This window comes from Megachile rotundata, chromosome 8 (assembly GCF_050947335.1).
Source record: "Megachile rotundata isolate GNS110a chromosome 8, iyMegRotu1, whole genome shotgun sequence".
NCBI classification, from domain to species: Eukaryota; Metazoa; Arthropoda; class Insecta; order Hymenoptera; family Megachilidae; genus Megachile; species Megachile rotundata.
Window position 1 is genome coordinate 14,803,530 of NC_134990.1, and position 12,691 is coordinate 14,816,220.

The following is a 12,691-nucleotide window of genomic DNA, read 5'->3' on the forward strand; positions in this document are numbered from 1 at the left end:
CGATAATATGGCTATTTTACATGTAATCTGATAAACGTTAAAGTTTTATTTGCAAGTAACGATTTTTAAAAAACTATTTTTATCTGTATCACGAGAAAGACAAAAAATTGATTACTTCATTTTTGTATATAATTATCGAAAAAGAAAAGACGAAAAATATATATTACGTATTGTTGTTTTTGATAGTAGATAATTTAGATCATTTTTATTTTATCTTTTAATTAGTATTTATATAATTCATCTATAGGAACTATAAGAAATTACACATAATTTGTAAGCTGTCACATGTATAAAGCATTCATTTGAGTAACTAAAAGAACAGGGTCTAAGAAACATGGCGCTGTGTTATACGAGGTAACAAGCCGCAGTTTCTTTTTTTATATTATTTTGTGCTATTTAACGATTGTTATGTGAAAATTTAATGTTTTTCAGACTGCTATGTCGTCGAAGCATTGATTTTCGAAATTTTCGAAGCTTATATACATCCAGGTAAAATGTTATGTAACACAACATACCCTTCATTCTATTTAAATGTCATATACATGTTTTTAATATATTATTAGCTTATTGCTTGTATTGTCATAAATCAAAATTAATTAAATTTTTTAGTATTTGCTGTCTGCTATTTACTAGATTTTTTATTTATGTAATGTAAAAATAACAATTGGTGAAATTTTTAGCCCACGCAATGTTGCTGTCTCAACACCATGCATGGGAAGCATAATTTGTGAAACTCATGATGAAAAAAATATGCGTCTTAAGAGACCAATGTCACCCCATTTGACCATTTATCAAGTTCAGTTAACATCACTTCTTTCTATTACTCATCGTACAACAGGCATAATATTATCAACTTATGCAATGGTGTTTGGTTTAGGTAAAATTTTGGTTTATTTTTAATTATATAGTGAAATATTAAAAAAAATTGTTCTTATGTGAATAATTTACATTGCAATTGCAGGAACATTACTTATCCCAGGAGGTATCCCTTGCCTGATAGAAATGATTACAGATTTAGGTTTATCAGCTCCTGTTCTTTTTACAGCAAAAACTTTACTTGCTCTTCCTGCTACATACCACACACTTAATGGATTTCGTCACTTGGTAATATAGGTCTTATAAAAATTCCATGAATGAACCAATAGTTACATAAAACACTATCTTTTGTTTTTATGTAATATAGATTAATATATAAATTTTGATGTACTTTGCAGGCTTGGGATTTGGGAATGTTCCTTACAATAAAAGAAGTGTACAGCACTGGATATGCAGTGAGTGTATTGGCAGTAATTTCTGCTGTTATTCTTGCTTCATTGTAAGTTTCACAAATTATATTGTCGTATTGCTATTTATATTCAAAATTAACTGTATCATTAGATCAATTTTCCTTGCAAATTGTATAATATTTAGAATAAAATGTTAGAATGCAGAAACAAATGCCAAAAATAAATATTGTTAATAGTTAATTTACAATTAATAAACACGCATGACTTAAAAATATAAGAACTTATTTAAGAAGTTTGTATTTTGAGCACATGTAAATACATAAATTAATATATTACATAAAGTCTTCAAGAGTTGAATCAATAAATTTTTTATAAATTGCCATAAACCGTGCAACGAATGCTTCTAAATGAAAAATCGGTTTAGATCCCCTATGCATTTTATGCTCATATTCAGCCGCGACGGTCGCAATTTCAATTTTCAGTTGAAGATCGCAATTCTTTATACATTCTTGTAATAGGCCTTTAAATATTAAATCACATGGTATAGCATGGGTCAATAATTCATAAAGTCTATTTCTTATTTCAAGAAGTTTTTTTGGACTTTGTTCACTGACCATCATATTGGCTGTATTACGAATATATACTTGCCAGTCTGGTTCTGCGATATTTTGATCTGCAGTAAATGGGTACCTTCAAAATGCAAAATTAATGAAATGCATTTTTTAATTTGTACAAATTTATAGGTATATGAACATACTTACTGCTCCACCCTACAAGCTTCAAGCATTAATATTGCTCTTCTAAGATTTCTACCACTAGCTTCAGCTACTCTAATACCTAATTCATTTGGCAAAGTTAAACCTTCACGTTTACAAATTGAATGTAAAATACTTTTTATATCTGATATTGATGGAGCTGGTACTCTAATTCCCAAACATCGTGATTTAATAGCTGGTAAAACACGTGATGTTGAATTTGCACAAAGTATTATTCTGCAGGTAGCAACATACTTTTCCATTGTTCTTCGAAGAGCATGTTGTGCATCTTTTGTAAGTTGGTCCACATTAGTTAACAGTACCACTAATACAAAATTGTAACAATAAAATAATATACAGGCAATTGTTTATTATATAGATATAACTTTAATACTTACCTTTAAATTCTCTTTGTCCACTTGGATCTATTTGATGAGTTTGAGCAGTTGTTTTTACCAAATCCATTACCACAACTCTATCATAAATACCAACATCACTAGGATTTACTTCAATATGATAATTGCTACTTATTGTCGTTATCTCTAATTTCTTTTTGGATGGTGTCTAAAAATGTATATAAATCCATTATTCGTAAAATTACGCAAATAATTAAAAGGTTACATATTATTGATAGAGCCAAATATAAAATACTTCAAATGCCATTGATTCCATCCTCAGCTTCTCAACTCCATTTCCATATAATTCTTTTAGGATACATAATATACGAGTTTTCTTTCCTGCACCTGATGGTCCATATACTAATAAATGAGGAAAATCACCTTTTTTTACCTATAATTCCAACATAAAAATCACTGAAAAAGAGTCTTTTTCTATTTGAAAATGTAAACTCATAACAAATAATGGCGCGCATTTAACATAACCTTTTCAATTAACATAATTTCGTAAAAACATATGTCATTACCATATTTCTCAAGTATTCGGCTTGTTCTTGATGATAATCTAATTTTCCGAGTGTTGTCGGACGATATTTATCCACCCATAAACTCATATTTGTTTGAATGTTGTTAAATCTGAATAGAAATAAAATTCTACTTCGTTTATGATTTTAAATGTCACCAGTGACTACAGATATTGTAGTCAAAGATATCACGTTGTAATAATATATTCATATTTATAATACTTACACGTTGTAAGATGAATTAAATTGAACTTAAAATGTTTTGTTCAATTATTTGATCATTTCTACAATTATAAAACCGAGATTGACACTAGCTTATTACAAGATACAAGCGACCGCTTCAAAAGCGCGCGAAAATGTCTATAGAACATTTTTTACTTATAATTTGATTTATCTAAATTTTTTAATTATCTCAACATATTATTAAATTATCAATTAGTAACCACACATATATATAACATTTACTTAATTTTAATTTTTATTTGTATATTCCATTACATAATATGTGCTTATCTTAAACACAAAATTAAAACACTTTGGTAAACATATTGTTATAAGAAACAAATCGATATTGACAATGAGATAATTACGTCCTAAAAGATGTATACATTTTGTATAAAAATGAAATTACGAAATAAAATTATTATATTTAAAAAATTATTACTAATAATGGCAGTGTGTAGACATTATTTCATCTGTTGCTTGAGGCTTTTATATATAAATTGTATCTTTTAATATTCAATATATGTAGCATTCATGTAGTATTGTTCTCTTAAATTTTTGGTAACATATGTAAATTCGAAAGAATTTACCAATTAAAAGCCTCAAGCAGATATAATTTAAGCTATGAAAGCTTGGAACCACTTATGATTTTGACAATGGATGCTGATAATTAATGTATAAAACAAATAAAAAATATTACAACATACTATTGCATGAAACAAAGTAAAATCTACTGTTGGAATACGATTAGACAGAAAAGCTTAAATACTTAGAAATGCAATTAATGTACACTAGAATGTTTCAATAACATATTTCAGACTTCATTATCACATACTTTCAAAGATATGTTACAAGATAAATACAGTATATGTACTATGTTGGTATTTTAACTGTATAGTGCACCAATAACTAAACGCCTTCAAGTCACAGAATTATTTTGATTATAGAATAAAAAATATATAAATTTATCTTGAATAATTTCAAGAAAATTACCACAATTTATAAGTATGTAAGTTACGTTTTCTTAAGTTATCATGATTTATCATTTCAATACTTTGGATAAATATATTGGCCAATATTTTTTATCCTGTATGTACATAAATCATATTTAAAATTACTAGTCAACACTTAGAACTAAATTTGCTGAAAATTATATGGCAGGTGGACAAAACAATTATAAAGTGTATTCACGAACGATAGGAAAGACAAATAATCTTTTTTACTTATATCGTTCTTACTAAACGTGTATGTAAAATCACACGTGTACTATATACGAAACATTAAATTAAATGCTGTATGAAAAATATTATTTTCAATATATCGAACGATATATTTATACCCAAACGCCGTGTGGATTTTTACTCGTAGGCACAGCAGTTTCTAATTGCCTCGGTGAACCTATCATTTTACGTGTACTACCAGGTTTGTGGGCACCTAGATTATAAATATATGTAAACACATAGGTAAATCGATTAACTTTTACAGTTTTACTTCGATTTAAATTCAAGTACCTTCAAGTAATGACTTTACTTGTTCATCTTGACAAGCAACGGCTAGACTTTGTAAATTAGCCTCTTTCATATCCGCTACTAAACGCTCCACTTGTAATTTCTTTTCAACAATTGCTGATTCCAAACTAACTACCTCAAGTTTCAATGATTCTGCACATTGTGAAGCTAATTCGGCAGAACGTTTAGCTTGTTCTACTTCGTTTTGAAGATGTTCGACTTCGGTAATAATTTTACGTTCCATTAATTGCCTTTCGTCCGTTTCACGATTTATATTGTGCTGTTCTATAGCAAGTTCTTCCATAACTAATCTGTGACGTAAAAATGAAAGAATTTATACTATACACTATCATTAATAGAAATATTGAAAATTGCAATATTTTACCTAATTTTATTTTTACATTGAAGCAACTCTGTTTCGCAATTTGCAAGTTTTGACCTAAGCAACGTTATCTCCGATTTCAACGTTTTCTCTTGCTGCCTGACTATTTCACTTTCTTCTTCTACATGTGCCAGTTCCTTTAGCTTTAAAAATATTAGAAGTTATCACTATTATATCTTTAATATTTTAATTGCATATAAAATACATGCCTGTTCTTCAATAAGACGTCCTGTAGATTCCATACGATTTACTTCCTGAGAAATGAAGTCCATCTGATGCATTTGTTCCCTGTTTTTAGTTTCCCAATATAATATTTCAGCATCGAACTGGAAAAAATCAATAAAACATATTTTATAACATTATTGATTTAAGACTAATCAAAATTAATTTAAGATAATTGAAATAGTTTTATACTTTAGTAAGATCTGCTTGTTGTGAATTAATAGTATCACGTTGCTTATTGACTAGTCTGATAAGTTCAACATAACGTTGAGTGTAAGCAACGGTAACCATGTTTTGAGTTTGACCAGACAGCTGATTAATAGATTGTGTTTGTCCTTTTGTGTCTTGGAATTCCTAAACAAATAAAGGAAATTTGGAAGTGCAGAAGTATATGTTATTATTATTATACTGCTTATGTATATATGTATATGTATTCTTTGTGGAACCTGAATAAGATTTCTCTTTAGTTTGACAGAATTGCTGGATGATGGTTGATCCTCTTTTTGTACATGAGGACTTCCAACATTTGTGCTAGACTGAAATTGTGATCTTCCAGGACTATTTAAATTAGGTGGTGGAGGATCTCTGTATGGTGGTAAAGTTCGCAGAGGTGGTGAACCTGGTCCTGGAGGATCCCTGTATGGAGGAACTTCACGCACTTTCTTTTGTGATAAGTGTATGTTACTTTCACTATTACTAGCACAAGTAGGAGACTGAGCTGATTTTTGTATATTTTTTCTTATATTTAACTCCTTGTTTTTTAAGTGTGGTGTAGGTTGGACTATGGCAACATTTTCCATTTGAATCTAAAATGTACATATAATGCATCACAAAGCATTATGTAAAATTTGTAAAACCTAGAATGCCATTAAAACATTATTTACTTCCGTATTATTCTCTATAACATTTCCATGTAAGCCTCCAAATGTTAATGATTTTCTAATATCACGATTTCTGTCAAGACATCCTTGTAAATCATCAAATTCAGAACTGGAGGTTGTGGTATTCTTAGTATCATCTTGTCCACTATTAGATGTTGTGACATTCTCAGAGACAGAATTTATTATGCCATTTGATCTTGCGCTATGAGTTAAACGAGTTCCTAATGAACTAGAGGCTTTATTATTCTCTGCTGTGGAGCGTCTTAATATCAGTTGAACTTCTGAAGAATACTCTCCCCATTTCATTAGAATCTTATCAAACAAATTACATTATTATCCAACTGTATATAAATTGTTATTTTATATAAAAATTGAGAGTATTGGTACCTTGAGAGGATTTTCATATGGAGCTAAAAGACGTTCATTAGTTCTCCACCTTTCTACTAAAGTAAACCTACCAGTTTGTCCTGTAGCATGGGCAAGAGCATATACTACATCCTAAAAGTTAATAGTGCATTATTTATTTAATAAAATATTACAGTAATATAACATATTGTACAAAACTATTAAATTTATTCATTGAAAATGCTAAATATTATAAAATTTAATATAATTTTAAATGTAAATAAAAAAATTTCAACCTGACATGTAGTGGCTTCTGTAACACCACATACAATACGTTGTATGCCTTCTACCCATACTTTCAGCTCCATTACGTCACCAATTTAGAATCGCAAGATTAAATTTTTGCATCGCAAAAGCTTTATAGTGAAGAATTATAAAACACTCATCAGACTTGGGTTCCAATTGCACTGTTCGAATTGATATTTCTTATATCGATAAAAAAGAATATTTATTGACTGCTACAGTTCACTGATAATTATTTCTAAATTTTTCCAAATAATCATGTTTCTTTTTTAAACTTAAATAACGTTACGATAAAATTCGTTGCCAATAACCTGTAACTGTGTAATTATCAAAATGACAGATTTATGTTCATGATATTACAGAAGATAGGAAAACGCATGTCTAAGTTTCTGTTGTACTCGTTACTTTATGAAATGGTCGTTTCTGTAAACGATAATTCTATTGTACGTACATGTAATATATTCATCAAACTAATATATCTGTTGCTTATTTTAGCATTGCATACTTCACAATTTTTATGTAAAATTTGTTTAATTTCAGATAATAAAATTATTTGATAATTGAAAGTACACCAAATCTTAGCTTTACTGTACAGTGAAAGAGGGAGCTGAAGGCGTTAATGTTGAAATGAATTAATCCTTTCATATTACAATTTGCTTAATTTAAGGATTCGGTTTATTATTTGCACGTGACTGTTGCTGTATGTTAATTTTATAATAGTGTTTTGTATATGATTCAAAGAAATTCTGCAAAATGCCGAAAATACGCAATGAAAAAAAATCCCGGATTCACAAAGAAGTTGCAAAACAGGGTACGAGATAGCACATATTTTTCTAATGGAAAAACATGACTTTTAATTATATAGATATTAATACTTTCTAAGTTGTTTACGTATTATTGTATTAATTATGCAAGTAATAATTATATTTCATTATTTACAATTTCTTTACGGAACAGGAATTTTATTTAATACCAATATTGGACAACACATTTTAAAGAATCCACTTGTAATACAAAGTATGGTTGAGAAGGCTGCACTTAGACCAACAGATGTTGTACTAGAGATAGGTCCTGGTACAGGTAACATGACAGTCAAATTATTGGATAAAGCCAAGAAAGTAATAGCATGTGAAGTGGATACTCGAATGGTAGCTGAGTTACAAAAACGTGTACAAGGCACTCCATATCAGCCCAAATTACAAATTATGATAGGAGATGTTTTGAAAACAGACTTGCCATTTTTTGACTTGTGTGTTGCTAATATACCATACCAAATATCATCCCCACTAGTATTTAAATTACTTCTGCACAGACCTTTATTCAGGTAAATTTTTGAAAATTAACATTTTTTAAAAATTCCAAAAGCATTATGTCAGTTTCTAACATGCAGGAAACACAAGAGGAAATGGAGTTGATTAGCACATTATTTTCTACAGATGTGCGGTACTTATGTTTCAAAGAGAATTTGCTGAACGTTTAGTGGCAAAACCAGGAGATAAATTGTATTGTCGATTAAGTATAAATACTCAATTATTAGCTAGAGTGGATTTGCTCATGAAAGTAGGGAAAAATAATTTTAGACCACCACCAAAGGTGGAATCAAATGTAGTTAGAATAGAACCACGTAATCCACCACCACCAGTTAATTATCAGGAATGGGATGGTTTAACACGAATAGCATTTGTTAGAAAGAATAAAACTCTTTCAGCAGTATTTAAACAAACTACAGTGTTAACAATGTTAGAAAAAAATTATAAACTTCATTGTAGTTTGAATAATAAGGTATTTATAAATTTGTTAAATATAAGAAGACTAGATGCTAAAAAAAAATTGTCAATATTTAAAATTAATCTTTGTTGCATTATCTAGGCTATACCTGAAGGATTTGATATTAAAGAATTGATAAGCAAAATTTTACAAAAAGCAGATGCTGAAAACAAGCGTGCCAGGACCATGGATATAGATGATTTTATCAGGTGACTAGACATTTTACTAGTACTTATGGTTATATACTTATTTGTAATAGTTACATAATAAAATGTTTATTTTAGCATTTTACACGCATTTAACACGGAAGGAGTGCATTTTACATAATTGGAATTTTAATTTATGTAAAAAAAGGTATACATTATACATGAAGTGAAAGATGTAATGTTTACAGAAAATAAATTTGTTTAAATAATTCAGAACTAATATTCTGAATAAAATTTAACATCCATGTCACGAATATTGCAGTGTTCAAAGAAAAATAAAAAAGTTAATGTCCACTGAAAATTGTTTTACGATTTACATGCTGCATATATGTATAGTCTAGATTTAACAGTTTTAAATCTGCATACTTTACAAAAAAAGATCCATGTAAACTTTTAATTAAATTATTTGCTCATTACATACATGTATATTTACAAACATTCTTTGGGAATCAAAATCGTAAACAAATATACTGAACTTTATTGTACAGTTATGAAGGTATGGTGAGATATATACTACATTTGCCTTTATATATATCATGTTTTGCTTTCCTTCACACATTATTTCAAATTTTGAATAGTAGTTTTTGATAAAATTGATTATCTTTTTACACCACATAAAAAATCATAAATAACATCTATTACTTAATGTCAGTATTTTTATACACAGCTTTCATATACTTTATTTACGAAACAAATGGAAGCCATTCTCATTTAGAACGTAAAAGAACGAAACTACTATTTCGTCCAATACAGTACACTTCTACTTAAAAATTTTCATCTATCCTTTTACCATTGCAAAAAAATGATGATTTTAAATTTTCAGAAATTAATTATAAATTCACCATGTTTTATCGTAATCTGCAGCATATGCATACGTGATTGTTTGAAAACTCGTTATGGATTCGGAAACATCATTTCTGAATTCGGACTAATCACAGATCAAATGCATTTTTACTTTTTATTGGTTTTGATTTGATTTTACCCTGAGATCTTATATAACTCCTTGCAACTATTGCAGGAATTGCACGTTTTCGTTTCTTCTTCGGTTGAATTACTTTTTGAATCGGAATGTTTTAACATGGCATGTCAATTTTTAAACGGGATGTCGTTTAGTTAATCGTGATCGATTAGATGAACTATGCGTTCTGCTGTTAGATCGTTTCCTTTTTTTGCTTTTGTGTCTATCTTTATGCTTTGATTTCTTCTTATGCGTGTACGATTTACTTGAATAATTACTACACTGACTATGCGATCTATAATGATCATCGTCAAAGTCTGAACTACTCACAATTTCTTCTCTACTCTTAGACTTAAATTCGCGGTCTTTTCTTGATGCAGCCCACTTTTTCCAAGTATCATCATCTTCGCTGTTCCGTTGAGATTCTCGCCGTTTTGAATTTATTTTTTTATCTTGTTGCGATGTGTAGGAGGATGCACTGCTACTTCGAGAAGGAGATCGTTTATTGTCTCTGTATCTTGATTCTTTTCGGTAAGACTCCTTTGGATCTGATACTTGTCTTGCTTTAGCTCTGGTTTTAGTTACTCTTTCATTTCTACCATTGTCAAAATCACTTGAACTGGTTACATATTTTCTTTTCGATTTTCGTACCGTATGAAATCTTGTATTCTTAGTAACTTCGTTATATTCGGAGCTACTATCGCTACTACACGATTCATCGTCCGTATATCGATTTTCTTTTTTGATCAAATCTTTACGAACACGTACCATACTTTTCATAGAATGCTGTGGAGTTCTGGACTTTTTGTCATCGGTCAATTTGGAATCACTTTCATTGGAACCAGAATCGCTACTACTAATCACTCTCTTTCTTATGGTATGAACATTTCTTCTGTTTCCTTTCTTTCTGGAATCACTTTCTCCGGAACTGGATAAGTTTCTACTTGTCCGATTACGAACTCTCGTTTCTTTTGAGCGATTGCGTTTCTTAGCAGTTACACTTCTTCTTGACCTTTTAGTACGACTTTGATATTTTCTGCTTCTTCTACAAATATAATCACTTTCTGAATCTGTCCCACTTTCAGTAGATGAACTAGAAGATCCTTTCTTCTTAATTTCATGAGACGTACTAGGTTGGGTATTGTCTTCATAATAAGCGGATGAAGGTCTAGTGAAAATATTAAAGTTGGTTTTAAATTTTATTCTGATTATAATTAAATGTAAAATAATATCCCTCTACTTACTGTGCATGGTCATTTGATACGTGAGAAACATTTATTTCTTCAGGATCAGATGATACTAATTCTATAATTTCTGGTGTTCTTTCGTGACGAGGTTTTACATATCCTATTACCTCGCAACCATCCGACGAAGAAGAGTCGGAGGAAATGGTTAATACATCTGGTGCATTATATGGAATTTCTAATTGAAACGTTTGTCCTACAGTACTCGGACCTACACAATGAAATACATATTTTACAATGTTAACATAAAACAATTAAATATCAATTAAATAAAAATATTTACCAGGCATACTAATTCCATGGGGTCCTACACTAGGCATCTCTGCATTCATTCTAAGGTCGATTGCTTCATCAAGAACTCGAACATCTGAATCATCAGAACTATTACTATTATTACTAGATGCAGGGGAGAAAACATGTGATACATATTCATTTGACAACTCTATAACAAATACAATTAATTTCATCTAACTAGTACAAATTGTTATATGTAACATTAAAAAAAAGACAATAATATCATATACCTTGACGCAAATAGGTTACAGATTGGTCATATCCAACTAAATCAAAGTTGGTTCGTGCATAATTAAGAAGTTCGTGTACAAAATGATCCGTGAAAGTACCGAAATAAGGGCGGACCGAATCTCGAAATTCTGGACTTGTAATATCAAATTGACTGAGAATTTCCATTATACATCTCAATACATATGTAATATGCGTAGAATTTTCGTCAAGTAACACTTGTAATTCTCGATTTAACCATGGTATAAGTCGATTCAGTTCTGCTGGCTCTCTCCTGTAAATAGAATATAGTCATATTATGAACCACAACTTTTAATAGAAGAAATGTATAAATACATTACCGGTAATATTCAGCGCTACATTCGCGAAAGCGACCTAACATATCTGGTAATGCGGTAGCCCAAATTCCACGCCTATAAACAGTACGACGATAATTATTTGGATTTGCTCGCCTGCGTATGCGTTCTCCCGGTGGAACTAGAGGTGCTATGCTTGGCAATTGTTCCCTCCTTGCAACTTGTTCTGGATTAAGAATTATTTCATGAGGACGTCGATAGTGTCCAGTCATTGTCGTCCTAAAATGATAAAATGAATTATGAATTGAACACATGTAATAGCTGATATTAATTTGGGATGTAGCATGTATATAATACCTATAATGAAAACGATGAGTTCCTGCATCCATAGCATGACCCAGTTCAAAATTGAGATCCAAAGTAGCCAATTCTCTGGGTACATGATATTGATCATAATCTTCTTCTGATCTAACATTATGTATGATTGATTTGAAGGTTTGTTTACACAATGGACATTCTGTTTTTATTTTAGACCACTGAAGTAAACAAGTAAAACAAAATTGATGAAGACAACTGTCAGTGAAAGATGTATTCACAAGCTTGCCCAAGCAAATGCTACAATTCGGAGGAGGTGACACTGCGCCATCACTCCGATCACTGCTGTCTGGATTCTGTATAGGTGCTTCTGATTTAATAGGTTCTTCTGCACCAGCAACAGAATCTTCTACTTCCAATGGACCTTCCATTATACATTAATGCATTTATCCATTTATTAAAAAGAATTTTCCTAAAACATATCACACTACATATTATTATAATAAAATTTTATTTACGTGTGTATATGTAATTAGAAATTTCTATTATTCCTTTACTGTTTATGAATAAAATACAAATCAAATTCCTAAACACTAAAAGATGTAGGTAAAAATATATAA

The 12,691-nt window shown here is 30.0% G+C and overlaps 5 protein-coding genes across 10 annotated transcripts; 2 read left to right on the forward strand and 3 right to left on the reverse strand.

The window, feature by feature from the left end:
• Positions 1-205: 205 nt before the first annotated feature.
• On the forward strand, positions 206-1,450 carry LOC100876577 (succinate dehydrogenase cytochrome b560 subunit, mitochondrial). The gene is made up of 5 exons (XM_012284396.2): positions 206-354; positions 433-489; positions 681-877; positions 962-1,104; positions 1,215-1,450. The coding sequence occupies exons 1-5, from the start codon at positions 335-337 to the stop codon at positions 1,317-1,319; spliced, it is 522 nt and encodes a 173-aa protein (XP_012139786.2). The 5' UTR covers positions 206-334; the 3' UTR covers positions 1,320-1,450.
• Positions 1,451-1,491: 41 nt separating this feature from the next.
• RfC38 (replication factor C subunit RfC38) lies at positions 1,492-3,006 on the reverse strand. The gene is made up of 5 exons (XM_003702782.3): positions 2,904-3,006; positions 2,633-2,770; positions 2,380-2,545; positions 1,988-2,306; positions 1,492-1,916 (listed from the first exon to the last, which is right to left on the reverse strand). The coding sequence occupies exons 1-5, from the start codon at positions 2,988-2,990 to the stop codon at positions 1,559-1,561; spliced, it is 1,068 nt and encodes a 355-aa protein (XP_003702830.1). The 5' UTR covers positions 2,991-3,006; the 3' UTR covers positions 1,492-1,558.
• RASSF8 (ras association domain-containing protein 8) lies at positions 2,900-6,896 on the reverse strand. Its single transcript, XM_003702781.3, has 10 exons — positions 6,757-6,896; positions 6,503-6,613; positions 6,119-6,427; positions 5,681-6,040; positions 5,427-5,588; positions 5,222-5,338; positions 5,016-5,155; positions 4,634-4,941; positions 3,127-4,556; positions 2,900-3,012 (listed from the first exon to the last, which is right to left on the reverse strand). Exons 1-9 carry the CDS (start codon positions 6,826-6,828, stop codon positions 4,456-4,458), a joined length of 1,680 nt encoding a protein of 559 aa, XP_003702829.1. The 5' UTR covers positions 6,829-6,896; the 3' UTR covers positions 2,900-3,012; positions 3,127-4,455.
• Positions 6,897-7,071: 175 nt separating this feature from the next.
• Positions 7,072-12,596, forward strand: LOC100876242 (putative dimethyladenosine transferase). 3 transcript variants are annotated; one of them, XM_003702780.3, is made up of 7 exons: positions 7,072-7,206; positions 7,304-7,574; positions 7,721-8,087; positions 8,200-8,545; positions 8,633-8,739; positions 8,815-8,884; positions 12,289-12,596. In XM_003702780.3, the coding sequence occupies exons 2-6, from the start codon at positions 7,517-7,519 to the stop codon at positions 8,855-8,857; spliced, it is 921 nt and encodes a 306-aa protein (XP_003702828.1). In that variant the 5' UTR covers positions 7,072-7,206; positions 7,304-7,516; the 3' UTR covers positions 8,858-8,884; positions 12,289-12,596. The 3 variants fall into 3 exon arrangements, with proteins under 3 accessions (XP_003702828.1, XP_012139765.1, XP_076390522.1); XM_012284375.2 differs by lacking the exon at positions 8,815-8,884; XM_076534407.1 differs by lacking the exon at positions 12,289-12,596 and having other exon boundaries at positions 8,815-8,956.
• Positions 9,117-12,502, reverse strand: LOC100876127 (Topoisomerase I-interacting protein). Of its 4 annotated transcripts, none has more exons than XM_012284382.2 (6): positions 12,114-12,502; positions 11,913-12,035; positions 11,463-11,734; positions 11,222-11,380; positions 10,939-11,149; positions 9,117-10,862 (listed from the first exon to the last, which is right to left on the reverse strand). In XM_012284382.2, the coding sequence occupies exons 1-6, from the start codon at positions 12,500-12,502 to the stop codon at positions 9,830-9,832; spliced, it is 2,187 nt and encodes a 728-aa protein (XP_012139772.2). In that variant the 3' UTR covers positions 9,117-9,829. The 4 variants fall into 4 exon arrangements, with proteins under 4 accessions (XP_012139772.2, XP_012139771.2, XP_012139770.2 ...); XM_012284381.2 differs by having other exon boundaries at positions 11,222-11,305; positions 11,802-12,035; XM_012284380.2 differs by having other exon boundaries at positions 11,802-12,035.
• Positions 12,597-12,691: the final 95 nt, after the last annotated feature.

Bases quoted from the DNA above. Each gene is read 5' to 3' on its own strand.
- RfC38 (XM_003702782.3), bottom strand. From the start codon at position 2,990: ATGAGTTTATGGGTGGATAAATATCGTCCGACAACACTCGGAAAATTA. The intron at 2,771-2,903 runs GTAATGACATAT...TTGGAATTATAG, and splicing joins CCGAATACTTGAGAAATATG to GTAAAAAAAGGTGATTTTCC. The intron at 2,546-2,632 runs GTATTTTATATT...ATACATTTTTAG, and splicing joins TGGAATCAATGGCATTTGAA to ACACCATCCAAAAAGAAATT.
- LOC100876242 (XM_003702780.3), top strand. From the start codon at position 7,517: ATGCCGAAAATACGCAATGAAAAAAAATCCCGGATTCACAAAGAAGTT. The intron at 8,088-8,199 runs GTAAATTTTTGA...TATTTTCTACAG, and splicing joins CTGCACAGACCTTTATTCAG to ATGTGCGGTACTTATGTTTC. The intron at 8,740-8,814 runs GTGACTAGACAT...TGTTTATTTTAG, and splicing joins GATATAGATGATTTTATCAG to CATTTTACACGCATTTAACA.
- LOC100876577 (XM_012284396.2), top strand. From the start codon at position 335: ATGGCGCTGTGTTATACGAG. The intron at 355-432 runs GTAACAAGCCGC...AATGTTTTTCAG, and splicing joins ATGGCGCTGTGTTATACGAG to ACTGCTATGTCGTCGAAGCA. The intron at 490-680 runs GTAAAATGTTAT...TGAAATTTTTAG, and splicing joins CGAAGCTTATATACATCCAG to CCCACGCAATGTTGCTGTCT.
- RASSF8 (XM_003702781.3), bottom strand. From the start codon at position 6,828: ATGGAGCTGAAAGTATGGGTAGAAGGCATACAACGTATTGTATGTGGT. The intron at 4,942-5,015 runs GTAAAATATTGC...TTTACGTCACAG, and splicing joins CAATGTAAAAATAAAATTAG to ATTAGTTATGGAAGAACTTG. The intron at 4,557-4,633 runs GTACTTGAATTT...TTTATAATCTAG, and splicing joins AGTAAAGTCATTACTTGAAG to GTGCCCACAAACCTGGTAGT.
- LOC100876127 (XM_076534386.1), bottom strand. From the start codon at position 12,502: ATGGAAGGTCCATTGGAAGTAGAAGATTCTGTTGCTGGTGCAGAAGAA. The intron at 11,735-11,801 runs GTAATGTATTTA...TTCTATTTACAG, and splicing joins TGTAGCGCTGAATATTACCG to GAGAGAGCCAGCAGAACTGA. The intron at 10,863-10,938 runs GTAAGTAGAGGG...TATTTTCACTAG, and splicing joins GTATCAAATGACCATGCACA to ACCTTCATCCGCTTATTATG.